The 19,858-nt window shown below is 35.5% G+C and overlaps 1 protein-coding gene across 8 annotated transcripts in view; it reads right to left on the bottom strand.

Annotated features, from left to right (window-relative positions):
* Positions 1-19,858, bottom strand: part of LOC150092408 (FK506-binding protein 15-like) — a 398,069-nt gene that overhangs the window by 4,476 nt on the left and 373,735 nt on the right. For 5 of the 8 annotated variants that reach the window (XM_090415127.1, XM_090415130.1, XM_090415126.1 and 2 more), the window contains one exon: positions 15,420-15,543. The exons of the other annotated variants lie outside the window; for them this stretch is intronic. In XM_090415127.1, the coding sequence (XP_090271253.1) occupies positions 15,436-15,543 (108 nt within the window). In that variant the 3' untranslated portion in view covers positions 15,420-15,435. The remainder of the gene's footprint in view (positions 1-15,419; positions 15,544-19,858) is intronic. 8 annotated transcript variants of the gene reach the window in all.

The raw sequence follows: 19,858 nt of genomic DNA, 5'->3' as shown, positions 1-19,858 counted from the left end.
AAAAAACAAGGTAAGGAAAAAAATTATGTATGGAGACTCTATGATCAGAGGAGCACTTCCCTGGTGCAAAAATTAATAATATAGCCATGCCATCAGAGGTATATAACCAGTCATATCCATGCTACCTGTTGTTTGTGCTTTCCCCACAACACCTGCCAGTCATCTTTAACACTACTTACCCTATATCTCCTAAGACTAAACTACTACCCCCCCCCAAACATCCTGGGCCATTACTATGCTGACCTTTCCCATTCACATATTCACTTCTAATTATCACATTTCTCTCTCTCTCTCTGTCTGTGTATATATATATATATATATATATATATAGAGAGAGAGAGAGAGAGAGAGAGAGAGATCATGTCTCCCTGTCCACACCAACTTCGTTTTTTCCCTTGTCCCTTTTACATTCCAACTCTCTCTTCATCTCTCATACTGTTACTATTTCCATTAACAAGCACTTCAGTCTCATCTATTTTCCTCTCCTGATTTTTTACATCGCCTCATCCTCCTGATCTTTTGCTCATATCACTCACTACACTTCCTTCTATAACAGTTTCTCCAATTCACTCACTCTAAAGCAATTCAAATGCAATCTGTCACTTTTGTGAAGATCCATGCCACACATCTACAAACTGCACTCCTTTCTTCCTCACACAGCTCTGCCAACATAGCATCCATAATTCTTGCTCTCCATCTCGAGTCATCATTGTCATATTTTCGAAACACACTGATAATCTTTCCCACTATATTGTTATCTTTCAATCTCCTAAAGCTCCTGATATCCATCCTTATATTCAACTAAATCATTTGTTCCCACAACTACCAATAGCCTTTTTGTTTGTTTCCTTCTAATATCCAAATCATGAATTATCTTGCTCATTCTTCCTCCTGGAAAGCAGACCTTATGGACTCTCTCATTAAACAAACTTCTAATAATGGAATCTCCATGTATACTGCTATTATCGAGTTATTCCTCACCTCTTTTTCTCTATTTTCCACCATTCTATCTTTATGCACTCCTTCATTTCTTTGCACTAAATGTCTAATATCACTTTGCATATTCCTCATTTAATTTTTCATTTTGAACAACTCTTCCCTCAACTAGGCTGCTTAGATGGATAAAAGAGACAGGAAGTCAGGTGTAAGTGTGACAGGAAGGGTAGTAAGCATATTGCCTAAGTATGACTGTGGTGAGATGAGGCGAGGAGTATGGATTATGAATGGTATGTTGGCTGAAATGTGTGAGGAGAGGGGAGTACAATTTAATGTGTGGAATGAGTTTGAAGTGAACTGTATGGGAGCAATGGACTGCATCTGAGTGGTTATGGTGTGAATCACTTGGCGAGACTGTTGCTGGAAGGTAGAGAAGTGAGTATAGAGAATGAATCAGATCAAGTGGGAAGTGACGTGGAAGGGCAGGAGAGTAAGACAGGAGAGACTGAAGGGGTGGTTATGAATGGGGAAGTAAGTGGCATGAGTATGGAAAATGGGAGTGCAAGATGAACAGGGAAATGGGGAGGCTCAGGGTGGACAGGGGTACACAGCATGAGAAAGGTGGATGCTCCAAGAGGATGTGAGAGCATGTGTAGACAGGAAAGGAATGGGATGACCTGGGATCAAGAGGAAACAGTTGGAATTGAAGATGGTTCTAAAATGAATAAGCAGAAATAGAAATAGCCCAAGTCGAGCATGGAGATATCACATCGAGTGAGTGTTATCAGTGGAACTAGCTGTAGATCCAGGAATGAGCTGTTGTGTTTATATACAAATGCTAGAAATGTAAGAAACAAGGCAGATGAAATGGTTGCACTAATTGAGCCTGTTTACCCCAAAATTGTTGAAATAAGTGAGACATGGTTAGATGAGGACGACATCTTGACAGGAATAGAGATGAAAGGATATGATGTTTGGTGAGGATAGAAGGGGTAAAAAGGGAGGGGGAATGCTATTGATGATAGAGAAAGAGTTATGTCCATACAAAGTAGAGATGCAAGAGGGAAATAGTGCCAGTGGTTTTGAGGCGGTATGGTGTGAGATAGAGGTGAATGGAATGAAATACTTGGTTGGATGTTGTTATAGACCAGGAAATGTGGATGGTAGCGACTATGAAATGTATAATCAAATTAGTCAAGCAAATAAGAAAGAGTGATCTTAATGGGCGATTTTAATTATGGCAATATAGACTGGAATGATGAGATAACAATTGGAAGTAAAGAAAATGAGTTTCTTGAGTTTTTGAGGGATAACTACCTCAGACAGTATGTAATAGAGGGCATGCGAGGATTGAGGGTCTTGGATTTGGTCATCTCATCAGAGGATGTAATTATAAATGAGGTGTCAAATCATCCACCAATTCGTGAGAGTGACCATGAGGTGATAACCTGGGTGGTTGCCAGCAGTGTGAGGACCTCTGTAAGCAAAGGGTATATGTGGAACTACAGGGGGGGGGGGTGATTATGAAGAGCTCAGGAGACAACTTGCAGGTGTAGCATAGAACGAGGAGTTAGCTTGAAAAGAGATCAACGCAGCTTGTGGGATTTTCAAAAACTATCTAGTAGATGCAATGTCTAAATGTATTCCAAGGGTGAGAAGGTTAAATAAAGTAGGTGTGAAATGGATGAATAAAGAGATTAAGCATGCGATACAGAGGAAAAAGGGCATTATATAGGCAGCATAAGATAAGTGGAAATAACTAATTCCATGAGGACTACAAAGACCAGGCAAGGCAGGTGACTTGGTTGGTGAGGGTAGCTAAAGAGAGGTACAGCAGTTAGCTAACAAAGCCAAGAAGAATCCTAAGGAGTACTTTTGATATGTAGCCAGCAAAAGAAAGAATGATTATGGAAGGATGACATTGATTAGAGAAAACGATATAAAGACAGCTATTCCAGAAGGTGTGGTGGAGATACTTAATGAGCAGTTCATAAAGGTCTTTCAATCTTGTGAATGTGACTTCATGGAGAGATTGAGAGTAGTTGATGATGGGGAAGAAAGAGACTGACTGTAAGTGAGCAAGAGGTGTATGGGGAGTTGAGCAAACTGTAAATAAGACTGTGGGACTTGATAATATATCACCACATATTCTGAAGGAATGTGCTAGGAAGTTGATGCCGGCCTTGACATATTTTTTTAATACGAGTCTTGCACTGGGCCAAGTTCCTAAGGAGTGGAAGGAGGGCAAGATTGCACCACTTTCATAAAGGAGGTGATAGAACTCAAGCATCAAACTATAGGCCTGTGTGTCAGGTGTTGTAGTTAAGTTGTTGGAGAAGCTTGTGAGAACTAGGATTCAGAATTGGGTTGACAACAATGGTATTATCTTTCATGGACAGCATGGATTTACTAAAGGGAGGTCATGTTTTAGTAATCTACTTACTTATTACAATAAGGTGACTGTTTCCATGGGCAGAGGAGAAGGATATACAGTAATATACTTAGATTTTGCAAAGGCTTTTGATAGATTACCTCATGATAAGTTGATAGTCAAACTAGAGCAGATGGGGTTGGATATTAGATTAATGCACTGGATTGGAGACTGTCTATCTGATAGGTATCAAGTTGTGTATGGGGAAGCGATATCTAGGAATAGGAAAGTTACTAGTGGTGTGCCTCAAGGGTCTGTTTTAGGGCCATTGCTGTTTAACTTGTATATTAACGATATTGATGAAGATTTGGATGGAGATATTCAGTTGTTTGCAGATGATTCAAAGTTGGGACAAACCATGAATAGTAGAGAAGATGTTGTGGCCTTAAAAGAAGACTTGAATAAATTGAGTGATTGGGCATGGGGATGTGAGTCCAATGCTGCAAAATGTAAGGTTTTAAAATTTGGAAAACAAAAATGGGATGCAGAATTTATGTTTGGTGAGGATATATTGTGGGAGGTGGAGGAAATAAGAGATCTGGGAATGATAGTGGATAAGAATCTGAAATTTAGAGGACACATAGCAAAAATTGTGAAGACAACACAAAGGCTTCTGGGAATGATGCAGAGGACAATGACTTGTAGAAGTAGGGATATTCTTGTTCCATTGTATAAGGCTTTGATTAGGCCACACAAGGACTATTATGCCGATTTGGTCACCTTTTTTTCAAAAGGATGAAGAGATGTTGGAAAGGGTCCAGAGGCAACTGATTAAGGTAGTTTCTAACCTCTGAAATGTCAAGTATGAGGAAAGATTGAGAAGATGCAACTTGCAGAGTCTGGTGGACAGGAGAAAGAGGGGGAGATATGATAGAGACCTACAAGTTATTAAAGGGTTATTATAGGATCAATGCTGGAGAGGTTCTACAGAACACGGTGGTAGATCAGGGGAGAACCAGAGGTAATCCCTGGAAACTGTATAAAGAGGGTGTGAGAAGCAGGTTTTTTCATGCAGAGTTGTGAATGATTGGAATGTCTTGCCTGAGAGTGTGGTGTCTGCAGAGAATTTGAGTGTTTAAAGCATGGTATGATGAGCTGTGTGTTTGATAAAAGGATCTCCTAGATGAGTCTTTGACTCCATGGGGTCTTGGGTAATAAAATCTTGCATTCCAGCAATTTCACTCTCTCTCTCTCTCTGTTGCTCCCATGATCTCACTCCCTCTCATTCTGCCATACATTTCTTCCATTTCGTCATTCTTACTTCTTTTCATTTCTGTATGACTTACTTTCATTTCTTCATTCATATGTTCTTTCACTCCATCAGTCTCACTCACTTTCATTTCTATTATTCACAGTCTTTTGCACCAACATTTACTCTAACTTCCATTCCTTCAGTCTGTATTGCATTTTCTCATGGTCTAACAGAATGTTGCACTTTTTTTTTTACAAATCCATACCTTCTCATCTCCTGTTGAGTCTCTCCACAAAGACATCCATCCCATTTTGCCATACATACATGTTGCACTCATGACACTGAACCGTTTTTGAAAAATCTATATCATTAATAGCATTTGTTCTTTGTACTGAAGGTGTGCAGTTTTCATTTATGCTGCCAATTTTTCATTTAAGACAAGGCAAGATTGAAAAGTCAATAAAAAAAAAAAAAGAAGCAGAAAAACAAAATTAACAATCATGCAGTTAAGCTATCAAAAATAAACAATACTAGACTAAAATGCAAGTAATATTGCCCAATTACACAAAATAGAACTTATCTTTCTGGAGCTATTGATCAGGTACATTAAGCCCCTCTAGTGATTTTTCATGAAAAAAAAAAGTAACTGTATTGAAAGTTACAGACAAAGAATCATGCATCCTTAGTAACCCAATCAGCCATAGTGTATATTTCCATACCAAAAGATGAATGTGAAATGCACCAATAAAACTGAAATATCATGAATACAGATTATAAGTAGGTTGGTATATTTCACCACCATGGCCAGCTAGGTGATTCAACAATATGAAGTACCTAAATTTCAAAAAAGCTGTAAAAAGTAAAAACCCTTAGCATTTCAGAATTTGTATTGTGTTCAAAGAAGTTTGTAATTAGTTTACACTCTAGCATTATATCAAATTAATGCCTCTAAATATATTTACTCAAAATCCGGATCACAAAATTTCACGGTTTCTAAGAAACCGATCAATTTCTTAAAAGCAGTGCAATTACCACTGTGATGATAACTGGATTCTCTAGTGAAATTTAATTTACATACTACTGGTTGAAATGATATTAAAGATAGTCACATGTAGGATAAAAATAATTTGTAAAAGTTACATCAGTTTTCAAATTGTTTGGGTCACTAAGCACCGAAGTTACTCCTGAAAGAAGAGTTTCTATTCAATTAGAAGTGGATAAGTGAAGATCAGTAATGACAAATGCCAGGACACTAATTGATGTGCAGTTTCAAGTAAATAGGACAAATTTTCATTATCCATATAAGACAACGATGAACATGTAAAGGTACACTAAGTTGAAACATGATCAAATGTAAAGTGTTTAATATGAACTGTAAAGTTGCTGGTGGAAATGCATGCATTGCTAGATTTAAAAGACAGCATGTACAACTATAATTAAATACTTAAAAAAACTTTAAATGTTTTGATTTTCAATGGCAACGTCCCATATTCAGGAAACAAGCACACATTCATTCTTATTTACGTTAGAGTGGTGAAGACTATCTTATTACTATCCTATTAAGACTATTAATACTCTCTCTTATCTCCTGTCTGGGAAAATGACATATTCATCATATTTTATTCCTATTAGTATATCATCCTTTGCATTTTCTATTATTAATCCATATTATTTTTGTTCTACTTTCTGCATCACTTATCATGCCATTCATGTTAGCTTCAATTATCTCTTTAGTAACAAAATCACTCACATGCTTTTTTTTTTTTTTTTTTTTTTTTACAACGTTCTTACTGCTGCTCATACACTGCTTCTTCAATATAAACATTAACACTTTTACTTAAACGATGAGGACTTGTTCTCTTTGTGGCATTTTCATTTCCCACATAATTCCTCTAACCTATGTATGTGCATATCCAATAAAAGCAAAGGTAGCTACCATCTCGATTAACACACTTCGTAAATGTCACTCTGGCCTTGAAAAATTTATAACTAAAATAAACACATGGCTCCTTCAACTTCTCTCTTACACACACTTTCAGACAATCAATCCCATAACTAACTAACCACGACTGTGTTGAAGGTAGCCTTGAATAATATAACGCTCACATAGTCTTCATAAGTAAAAGAGTAAACCATTAAAATCCTTGAATTAACTGTTGATTAATTTTAACGGTATAGATGAGAACACAGACTGACAAGAAAATAACTACTTATTAACTGTCTGTGTTTTCATCTATACCATTAAAATTAATCAACATGTACGATGAACACATAAGCCCTCCCACACCCTTGAGTTAACTAGAGAAAAGATGTCAACAAAACATATGCAAATAGTCTCTATCTCATATTCACACTTATACACTGATTATCACTATTACTGATAGTTTCAGAATGGAGACAACAACACAGATGATATAACTATTAATTATTATTTCTTATGTTTAGTCAAAGATTCATGCTCTATTTATGATAAATGAAGCTGAACAAATCGAGGTTAAAAGTTCTAATATAAGCCACCTAGTGGATGTGACTGGATGCTTTTAGCTGCTGGACAGACGGTGTGAGATTAGAATTTCCTGATGTAAGGCAGCTTTAGGCAACTAACTTTGTTTGGATTGGAATAGATTTATAAGACAAAGACCGATTTGAGGTAGAGTCATTCATATATTTATTTTGGTGAAACAAGGAAGTTTTCTTCCAGCAGATCCTGTAACTAGGAACCAAAATATGGCTTGCAAATTATCATTCCTCTACTTTCTTCTAACCACCTAAGAAGTAGAGAAGCCACTAGCCAATACCTATGCACTAACCAACTCAAACATACTGAACAAACTTATCTTCTTCCTTCATTCTATTCACCTCTATTCTTTGGAACTATCTCCCCCATACTGTTTATTCCACTGGGCAGAGCCCCCAACCCTTTAAGAAACATATCAATAAGTTACCTTTTTCTACTAAATCACTTACTCAGGCATGGTGCTGTAGTTATAGGTCCTGTGATCTTTCATGTGTGGGGTCATCATTAAAAAGAAAAAAAAAATCAGTCAGTAGCATATGTAGAGAACCAAAGAGGAAGCAGAAGAAACATATTTAGAATTAAAAAAATCAGCATATGAGATAAGGCTAAAAATTAGTCAACAGAAAACTAAAATAATGATTAATACCAGGCAAAGTCAAATATAACCATGAGTTATATAAATTCTGTAAATAACATACAATTCAAAAAGTTGCAGTGGGAATGACATTTTTTTCATATGGAAAATGACAGTATTCTTAAGAAGACTAATAGCAAAATTCTTGGTAAAAGACCACGAGGAAAACCAAGAAGAAGATGGATAGATACTATTAGTCCAGATAGCAACATCATGTTGCAATGTCTAAACTGGAGAAGTAAAGACTTGAACAGACAAGGCCAAATACAACCAACAAATTCAGGAGACCAAGGCTCAAGTTGGACTATAAAACCATAGGAAGAAGAGTACTGAATGTAAATTATAAATTTAATTTGGTAAATTTAGTACTGAAAAGTAATAAATTTACTCTGTTTGGTCATGCAGGGTACTTAGTAAATATCAGGAAGCTCTGGGAATTGTTAGCTATCTTTAGAAGAGCAGCTAAGTGATGCTAATTACATTCCAAAGGATACAAGGAGAGGGGGGGGGGAGAAGAAGTTCTGATAAACACCTAGAACAAAAATGATATTACGAGGGTGGTCTGAAAAGTTCTCAGCCTAACAATGAAAAAACGAATTTATAATTTCAAAATTATTTTTATTTTCAACATAATCTCCCTGAAGACTAATACATTTATTCCAGCGATGCCCCAGTGCCATTATCCCAACCCTATAGCGGTTCTCAGTAAGATCTGCAAAATACCCCTCTACAGCTACAATCACCTCTTGATTCAAAGAAAAATGCTGACCAGCAAGGAAGAGTTTTAGTTTTGGAAAGAGATAAGTCAGAGGGAGCCAAATATGGGGAATAGGGTGGATGTTCCAACAATTCATAGTGCAGATCCCTTAATTTTCCCATTGCCAAAACACCTTTGTGGGCAGGTGCATTGTCCTGATGAAAGATAATTTTTTTCATCTACAAATTGGGTCTTTTCTCACAAATTTTTTCGTCTAGTCTGGTTAAAAGATCGGAATAATATTCCCAGGTTATTATTTTACCCTTTTCAAAGTAATTAATAAACAAAATGCCTTTAGCATCCCAAAACACTGATGCCATGACCTGATGAAACAGACTTTGTCTTCTTTAGCACTGAACAACCGGCTTTTGTCCACTGTTTTGACTGCCATTTGGATTCTGGCATGTAATGGTGAATCCAAGTTTTATTCACAGTAATAAATCAATGCACAAAATCAGTTTTATTCTTGTTAAAATGCTCCAAGCACTGTTCAGAGAGTTTCATGCAAGTGCGTTTTTGAACAGCTTTGAGCAAGCACGGCACCCATTCTTGCGCAAAGTTTTTTCATTTGCAATTCTTCATGCAAAATATATCCCACACATTCTTTTGAAACACCTATAGTGTCAGCAATTTCACGCATTTTGACTCACCAGTCATCCAATATCATATCATGCACTTGATCAATGATTTCTGGTGTTGTTACACTTTTTGGACATCCTTCACGTGTATCATCTTCAAGACTGGTACAGCCATGTTTAAATTCGGCAGCCTATTTCTTAGTTGTCGAAAATGAAGGAGAAGAGTGCCCATAAACATTTATGAACTTCGAATGAATTTCTTTTGCCGTTAACCTTCTTTTACAAAGAATTTTATATCTGCATGATATTCAATTTTATCCATTTCAAGGGATATAGACAACACTTTTGCTTCAGACAGCTGTATAAAACAAACTACTTGATAGGATGACTTGCAATTTCACATGGATGCTTATGACAGATGTACCAATTTAGAAAAAAAAAATCTTGCTGATAGTGTTGCCATCTATGGTCGAGACCAAGAACTTTTCAGACCATCCTCGTAAAGCAACTGATATAACCACAGGAAAGAACGTACTAGTAGCAGAGTTATGAAGGTAAATTATGTTCTTATATTCTTATAACCTCGTATGTTCTTTCTTGTGGTTACATCAGTTGCTTTAATGTCAATTTTGTTCTAGGTATTTATCAGAACTTCTCAGAGCCTGTCCCCCTCCCCTCATAATCACATAAGATTGTACTTCTTCAGGATTGTTGTTATCTTTTCAGAAGTTCCACATACATATGGAATGATCACAGAATTATACTGTGGTCTGAATTTGGAAGTGGTGGGTGAATGAGTGTGAGTTTGGGATGTTAGTATCTTTCTGATTTGGAGGTTGTGGTAGTTGTAGCTACTGGCTCAAAAGCCATTAGGTATATGGTTAAGCTCAGCAGCGAGGACATTATTAGAACAAATCAATTTAGTTTTAAAGTTTTTATGCCATTCTGTTCAGAGGATTACGGACTTCTTTACCTGATTTTTGTAGACAGCAAAAGCCAATTCCATTGTGTAATCAAAGTGTTTAAGGATTGCTATTATTTTCTTTCTAAAGTAAACTGCACATGTAAGTTCCACATGCCAAACGGAGCAACATAAAAGCAAATGGTGGGTCTGCTTTTTTTTCTTTTCTTTCTCTTTTTTGTGTGAATCCTACCTGTGAAAATTTGTATGTAGGATGCTGGTCTAACAACAGGTGTTGAAATTTGTGTATAACCTAAAGACATTCATATACATCCATGTCCACAGTGGGATTTTAGTCCATTACATATTGGTTGGACAGCAAAATCAAAAAACATATCTACCTGGCTATCCGGGCTGGATGGTTTTAATAAGAGTATTGCTGAAATCAGAGGTAATCAATCCCACTGATCTTTGGATTAAGATTCCAACAACATTCACATTAAATTCATTTGCAGGCAGTCACCTGGTGGTCTATGAAGATTATGGATAATTAAAACTGTAATCCCATCTCCCGGCATATGTAGGTTGTCCAAAATCCACAAACAAAATATACTATTGCAACTATTTGGGGATGGCACCAATTCACCCACAATCAAACTGATCAAATGCTTCACCGAAGTGGTCTCTCTCTCTCATTGCTTGCAGCACCTCGTCACATTTATTTTCCACAGATCATAGTTTGAGAAATTCTGCTATGCTAGATTTAAAGTTAACCAAGTTTCTCAAACTATGCTCTGTGGAAAACTGGTGTTCATTATGAGGTTAATAGGTGCTCTATGAGGAAAAATAAACAAATATTATTTTAATAAAATATAAAATGCTATCTTGCATACGTATTTTTTCTGGTACTGCAAATTTTAGGTGCAGGTATTTCATGCAACATACGTTCTTTACCAATATCCGATGTGTCTACATAGATCTTTGGATGACCCATACAGTTAGTTGCACCTCTTTCTCTGGCTTGAAAGACCTGATGCTGGATCTAATATGAGAGTGCAGTTTTTCAAGTGTTGTTCTTGATATTGAGAGAACATGATTCAAAATGCAGAAACACCAATTCCATTATAACCTAATCTATGTCAATCATAAATAAAGAGTATTTTGACATTGAAGTAATGTTTTTTAATGACTAAAAATTTCCTTTTAATTTGTTTAAGCTGATTATTTTTGTTTGGCTTTGTAAATCTCTGAGTATTCCATAAGTTTCTTCTGGGCTGAAAAAATATTGTGTGACCAAAAAGGTTTGAGAAATTCTGCAGAACATTACAAGGGAGTTGTGAGTCTTCTTGATTCTTGTTCTTGATAAATAACTCTGAAACCTACAATGTAACCAGTTTCTGCACCAGTAGCTGCTTATTCTGTCTGATTTGCCTCATTTTATATATTATTATTATTTTTTTAAATTCAAGAGTACTACAGTATATGCTATTATCTTGTCTTGGATAATGGATTAAACTACATTTATTATTTTGATAAGGATGATTTTCTTTTAGTAATTGCATTACGTTTCACAATATGGCCCAACTGCAGCAGAGGCTATTCCTTTGAAGCTGTATAAGGTGTGAACAAGGGGAGGGATGAGGAAGTAAGTTTATTGCATGGAATGATAGGTGATTGGAATGTATTGCTTGATGTTGTGGCAAGGATAAGGATATCATGAGTGCAAAAATAGTGAACACATTTAAGGCAGAGTATGATGAGCTGTGTGTGACAGTGGGACTTCCACGATGAGTCATTTGACTCAATAAAGGGATGATTAAAATATTTCAATGGGTTTGAGAGATCTTTCCAATGAAGGGAAATTGTTCTTTTGGTTGTAAAAAGGCATCGTTAGTCTTCTGCTGATGCAGTAAATATGTATGCTATTGTATTTGAAATAGAGAGGAAATTTCCAGTTGTTTGCAGAAGATACTACAGAGGAACTTTCACAGGATAAATGAACATTTTAGCATTTTGGGAGTTAGGGAAAGGAGACTATATACTAGAATGAAAGAGTGGATATGCTGCAAAAGGGGAAAGGATCTTGTGGTCGTAATGAATAAGAAGTTGAGATTATGAAGGCAACAGAGTTACTTCAATGATAAAAAGGACAATGCAGTAGAAACAATTGTTACAACACACAAGTCACAGTCAGACTGCATCTGGAATTTTGTAAATAGATTTAGTTGATTGGGTTTTGGGAAAGATGAGGAAATTTTGGAGAGAGAGAGAGAGAGTTTAGAGGTAAGAAAATATCAAGATTTATATAACAAAAGGTCATCCCTAAAAGTTTTACATAGTTGTGAGAAGTAGGTGTTTTGGATGGACAGACATAAAGATACAGAACATGAATAAGATTAAGATATGACATGACAGACATTACAGCAATCTGAGTAGATTTCTCATGACAGTCATTTTGGAAATTATGGACTTTACAACCATATTATAAATAACTATTTTTAATTTCGCGAAGTTTCAACCTTCATATCAAGGTCATCATTTGGAGTATATACAAATATACAAGGACAAGCTGAGTAACATTTCACACAGTAAACTAAAGAAACAATGATTTGATCAAAGGTTATTCTACTGGCATGACCTCTAGTTAAAAAAAAAAAGATACAGATAAAATTAAAAATTAATTAAATATTTAGAAACTACATCAAAGCTAAATTCTATTTAAGATAAAGTGGGAGAAACATTCTTTCATATAGATAGTTTTCTTACAGTAACAATGATGTCCTATTTTTTAACATGACAGTTGTTATATTAGATTTAAGATTCTGGATTATCTACAGTCCTGTTCATAGTTAGCTCTTAGGAAGAAGGGTTCCGTGGGTAGAATATGTGCCTTCAATATGCTTGGGATTTTTAGACCATCATTATTGTTCAGATTGGGGTGGTTGATAAGAATCTCACGGGCCTCCTGAAATTTACGTTCATACCATGTTTTGGTGTGATGTAAACAACTGGTGCTTTCCCAGTCAATTCTATGTAAAGTGTTCAGGGCATGATCAGAAAGGCCAGCTACACCATAGTTATTATATTTAATGTGTCGTATATGTTCCTTTTGTCTGATAGGAATTGTGCATCCTGTTTCCCCTATGTATGGTAGATTACAGGTGCAATAAACATGGTACACTCCAGGGTGGGCCAGAGGAGGGAGGGAGTCTTTAAATGAGTTGAGTAAGCTTTTCAATTTTGCAGGAGGTTTAAAGATGGCTTTGAGGTTGTATTTCTGTAGTATTCTGTTTATTTTATCTGATGTCCCTTTAATGTAAGGAATGGTTATAGTTTTATTGTAGGCTGGATTATCTTTGTTTTTTATTGAGGTCTTGTAGAGAATTTTGTTAATGGTGTTTTGGCTGTAATCATTTTTTAGAAAAGTATTGCTGATAACTTTAAATTTGTCTTTCAGTTTTTTAGAGTATTAACTCTAAAAAACGTTTAGAGTTAATACTCTAAAACATAAACTCCTACCACCACCCAACACAAAAACTAGGTTTTTGTGTTGGGTGGTGGTAGGAGTTTATGTGTATATATTGGCCAGTATGTGTCAGTTTTCGGTAAACCGTGAAGAAAAGATTGCCAGAAGAAAGATGTGAAGTATCTAGAAACGATAGTGTGTTCTGTGTTTCAATCTCAATTGTGAACTGAATGCGTTTGTGTTGTTTGTTTAGGTGGCTAAGGAATGTGTCTAGCGACCATGGGACCAGATCGCAAAAACATCATCAACGAATCTAAGCCAGACTTTGGATTTTAAAGGAGAGGAACCTAAAGCAAGTTGCTCAAAATTTCCATGTCTGGAAAAACCCAAAGTCTGGCTTAGATACATTGACAATGTTTTCGTGATCTGACTCCATAGCCGCCACACACTAGACACTTTCCTTAGCCACCTAAACAAACAACACAAACGCATAGTTCACAATTGAGATTGAAAAACAGAACACACTTCCATTTCTAGATACACTTGTCACACATCTTCCTTCTGGCAGTCTCTCCTTCACTGTTTATCGGAAACCAACACATACTGGCCAATATATACGCATCAACTCCTACCACCACCCAACACAAAAACTAGGTGTCATTAATACTCTAAAAAACAGGGCTTTGATGATCTGCTCCATTGAACAAGCACTGAAAGATGAATTTAAAGTTATCAGCAATACTTTTTTTATGGTCAAATAACCAAAAATGGCCAAAACACCATTAACAAAATTCTGTACAAGACCTCAATAAAAAACAAAGATAAACCAGACTACAATAAAACTATAACCACTCCTTACATTAAAGGGACATCAGATAAAATAAACAGAATACTACAAAAATACAATCTCAAAGCCACCTTTAAACCTTCTGCAAAATTAAAAAGCTTACTCAACTCATCCAAAGATCCACTCCCTAGAGTGTATCGTATTTATTACACCTGTAATCTACCATACATAAGGGAAGCAAGATGCACAATTCCTATCAGACAAAAGGAACATAAACGACACATTAAATATAATAACTATGGTGAAGCTGGAATTTCTGATCATGCCCTGAACACTTTACGTAGAATTGACTGGAAAAGCACCAGTTGTTTATATCGCACCAAAACATGGTATGAATGCAAATTTAAGGAAGCCTGTGAGATTCTTATCAACCACCCCAATCTGAACAATAATGATGGTCTAAAAATCCCAAGCATATGGAAGGCACATATTCTACCCACAGAACCTTCCTTCCTAAGAGCTAACTATAAACAGGACTGTAGATAATCCAGAATCTTAAATCTAATATAACAACTGTCAATAGGACATCATTGTTACTGTAAGAAAACTATCAATATTAAAGAATGTTTCTCCCATGTTATCTTAAATAGAATTTAGCTTTGATGTTGTTTCTAATTATTTAATTAATTTTTAATTTTATCTGTATCTTTTTTTTTTCTTTCAATAAAGGTCATGCCAGTAGAATAAACAGTGAGCAAATCATTGTTTCCTTAACTTACTTTGTGAAATGTAACCGAGCTTGTCCTTGTATATTTGTATATACTCCAGACGATTGCCTTTATATGAAGTTCGAAATGCCGGGAAATTAAAAAAAGTTATTTATAACACGATTGTAAAGTCCATAATTTCCGAAATGAATGCTGATCACCGTGCAACAATAAAAGAAAGGATTCTTATGGCAATCCTTTGGCTCGATGGAGTTCTAGTGGGTAATAGTAACAATGATACTTGTAGTGACAGTAATATAAAAAGCTCTGTAATGCACCATGCTGCCATAATGAATGAAAAAAAAAAAAAAGATACTGAGAATTTGTTAGACAACTAAAATATATTATTTATGTTTGAGCCTTTTACATTGTGTGAATAGACATGCTGTCTAAATTATTATTTTTTTTTATTTATATAGCATCACTAAAAATATCTCCATGCAAAAACTAACCATAGCACAATACCGGTTAGAACCAGGATACCAGAAAGGCAAGCACTAATAGGTAACACACCACGGTAAGAACTCTCCATATGGGATCAGGGATTAGGAGAGCGGGATCAATCAGAAAGGAAAGCTAAATACAGAAAGACTTTACCTTAGTTTTTTTTTTTTGCATGCAGTTAAATAAATAGAAGGATGCATTGAAGAGAATGTTCAAAAATACTAATTTAATGTGGTAAAGCAGTTAACAATTAAAAATAGTCAGTCCACGAAAATAAAATATTTTGTTAACATTTCAAGCAAAAAAAAAAAAAAAAGTTAATTTATAATAAAGAGCATATTAGAAATCCAGGTAGTCACAGTTCTATATGACTATTTATGACTATCTGGACCATTTAATTATATCATTAGCATTTCAGGCTTTTTAAGCATATGTGCAATCCAAAGGCTCTGGGAAATGACTACTCACGCATAGCAAATGGGATTGTTACTAGTCATTATATATCCTTGTTTTCACTGAAGTAGAATCAGTAAGCCATCAGTGAAGATTCCTTAAGAGCAATCATCCATGAATTAATGATGAGTTATTACAAACAAAGAGTTTGTATGTCAGAAGAAAACCCTAAGAGGCACAACAAAAATGTTAATAAAAGCATATGATGAAAAATGATACTAGGATTAAAGCTCACTCTCTCTACTAGACCAATCTAGCAACTTGAGTCTTTCTTTTATTAACAGAAACCCTTCACGGAATCAATAAACTCATCAACAGAGATTTCATTCAATCAGCCAGATGTCTATCATACTGAACCTTTAATTCATTTGCCACACTCTGGAAATGTACTCACAACTGATCCATTATTCTACTCCATATAAAAAAAATATATACTTCTCACTCCATTCTCAACCACACTATATACAACTTTCAGGATGATATCTTGTTCTTCTCCTCTTGTCTCACTCTCTGTATGATCTTCTTTCTATAATTCACATTTGGCATCACTACACACCATATGGTCACTTCCATACCCCAGAGGGTTTTAGGGGTGAAGCCTTCTGCTAGAAGAAGACTACCATATTACCTCATTTCTACCTTTCAACTAAATTCTGACATTTACATTTCCAAAATCTTTAATCATAACCAACATTTCAGAAATGTTACTTGTTACCTCAGTTACTTATCACTGGAACTTTTCCAGAGTTGCTTCACAATAATGAAAACCAGGTGATTAAATATGCACACTACTGTTCCAGGTGCAGCTAAACAATGCTGTATTAAAATAAACAACCTATCCTGCAAAGATTAATCATACCAACATTTCTAATGTGCTATTAAAAGATAATAAGCAATATAATTATCCTCTGTATAAATGTACAAGTAAACCAGTCATTCCATGAAAATAATATATTTTGTTACATTTCAAGCTAACAAACATTAACAATTTACAATAAGAGCATCTTAGAAGTCCAGATAATCATAGTTCTACAATGGTGTCCAAAAACCTAAGGCTAAACACTATTTCTGAAGGCTACAACCACAAATGAAGACGAATCACAGCTTGTGACAATTTGACTAACTGACAACTTCAAGTAGAAAGCAGATACATTTTCAAATCACGTGCAAAGGGGTTACATGGTAGAACTCAACAGGATAAAAGGCAAAAGGCTGCACTAAGTGAATTGTGTTTGAAGGAAGTTCTTTTTGCGAAGGAATGAAGATGCAAACTTAGATGTCTTGTGATGTTTCAAAGACATCATCTAGATGATTTCATGTGTGTGTGTGGGGGGGGGGGAATTATTGGAAAGTTTGAAGAAGGCTACAGAATTACTGATATTGCCAGAGAATTTGGAATCTCACATAGTGTTATATCCAGGCTCTGGGCTGCATTTCAAACCAGCGGAATGTGTTCCTGATATTTGCTAAAAGGTTGCCCTTGTTCTACCATGGAGCATGAAGACAGATTTTTAGTTATAACAACAAAATGTAATCAATGCACCACGCAGGTTAGCTTGCAAGTCAGTTCCATTTAAGCACAGGCACGCAGATATCTTGACAAACTGTGGCAAGACATCTATGACAAGTAGGCCTATACACTCAAATGGCTGTAGTCTGCTTTATCCACAGCTCATCTTAGAGCATGTTTTCAGTGGTGGTGTATCCACAAAAATTGATAAGACACCACTGAAAACATGCTCTAAGATGAGCTGTGGATACATTTCATGATGGTACTGCTTACCATCATGAGATGTGCTTAATGGACATGGATGCACTGAGCTACAAGTGCTGGAAAAAGGGACTATGACTGGTGAATGATATTTATGTTTGGGAACAATAGGGAGATGCATTGCTGCTCGAAATTCCCCTCCAGAAAACATGGCTTCATCCTTGCTTTGAAGGAGGAGTGGATCAGTTTGCCTCAAAAATTCCTGAATCACTTGGCAAGGTATGATGATGTGAGAGTTGCATCGCAGTTCGGACTGGATATATTCCACATTGAAATGTCTCTCCACATAGTTTTCTATAAGCACTGTACATTTATTCCTTAATTATATCCTTAGGGAATTAGTAGCTTTTGCCAAAAATGTATTGACATTTAATTTATATGCTGGCATTTGGGTGTTGTATGTTCACATTTGGATGTAGCTATAAAAATTTTTTCATATACAGGTAAAAATGTAGTTTGTCCTTAGCTTTTGGACACCAGTGTATATGGCTATCAATGACCAATCAGAGATAGCTATATAGAACTATCCCAAAATGATATAATATTGCTAATGTAGTAGTAATATAAATGACTAAAACAAGAAAAAAACGGAATAAGAATCTACGATTCTCAAATCTCATATCTCTTTGATGGACATTAGGACTAGAACGTGTTGAAGAAATTCTTGTGAACTCCTGCTTAAAGTGGTTTGGATATATAATGAGAATGAATCTGGAAAGAATAGGAAGAAGAAGAATGGACAAAATGAAAATTGAGGAGAAAAGACCAAGATGGGATGAAGGAAATGGTGGAGAGACTAGATCAGTAAATTTAGAAAAATAACTTCAGCTGGAACAGCCTTCATGAAGAGAGAATATTGGAGAATAGAAGAATTGGAGATCTTTGATCTGCCTGACCTGATGGCAATTTCTGTTGGAGCAGTTGTTGATCAAATTCAAAAGGCAGGAATACTACAGAAATCTTAAGTGGTCCTGAATGGCATAATTCTCAGAAGTGAAAGGGGAAAGGACACTCTCTTAGTCACTGTAACAATGCTGGAGAAGATTCAGAAGGGCATTACATTGAGAGGTTCTTATTGTATGAGGAAGATGGCTTATAAACAAATCCCTGAAACTTTTGGATTGCAGCTTGTACATTACACAGTTTACATAGAGAATTTTCTGCATGATTAATTTACATTACTCAGATTAATCATGGTAACATTTCTAATGTGCTATTAAAGGATAATAACCAATACAATTATTCTCTGCATAAATGATAGATAGTTAATTCTAAATGGATAGGCATTTATATAAATACTACTACTAATAATAAAAGCATGACAACAAACCTGTACACACACACACACATAGAGGTGGTATGACTAGAAAGTCAACAGATTATTTTTCCACCCCTCTAAGATAACAGACCTACTTTTCAATGCTGTCTTGCTTTGAAGTAGTTCACTTGGGACTTGATACAGTGAGTTCATCACCTGCACCATCACTGAAAGCATTTTATAGAGTAGAGCTAAATTTCTTTTTGTTGGTTGTAATGTTATCATATAATATTCTGCTTCTCTTCATTATCTACTCAAGTTTTGGAAAACAAGAAAACAGCTGCAAGGTGCCAGGATCTGAGGAGGAAAGAAGATGCAGAACAACAGTTCATGTGCAGCTCTTCTTTCATAGGCAAACCAGAGCTATTCCCCCCCCTCATCTGTTGTACATTCAAATTTCACTCAAAATTCTTTGGCATTATATATTCAAATGAGATTCTTAACTGATAACCGGCAGATAATAATAATAATACATGAATGTTCGTGGATAAGTGCCACTGTTTTGCTGATGAGCAAAACAGTGGCAACTTTTCCTTTTCATAGAAAAGGTAATACTCTACTTGAAACTTACAAAAATCGATGACATGTTTGAATTTAGCTCATCTTGTCTTTGCAAAAAAAAAAAAAAATAATAATAAAATAACATTTTGAAGATATAGTAATTTTTTGCAGTATGAGATAGAACTATATATGCATATATATGCTACTCTTTGAAGTAATATAATTCTTTAGAATGGAAATCACAGGAGCATAGCATACACAACTGCATTTTATAAAATGTTACTTCTCAATAATATAAACTAAAACTTTGAAATACATGGTAAATGATGTTGCAGATTCTACTCTCCCTACATAGATTTTACTCTATGTGGCAAGTCAGTCAGTCAGTCAGGAAACTTTTCTTG

The sequence above is a fragment of the Typopeltis vanoorti genome, chromosome 26 (genome assembly GCF_054136105.1).
Source record: "Typopeltis vanoorti isolate ZY-2024b chromosome 26, IOZ_Tvanoo_1.0, whole genome shotgun sequence".
Lineage (NCBI taxonomy): Eukaryota > Metazoa > Arthropoda > Arachnida > Uropygi > Thelyphonidae > Typopeltis > Typopeltis vanoorti.
This window is presented reverse-complemented; position numbering and strand designations above follow the sequence as displayed.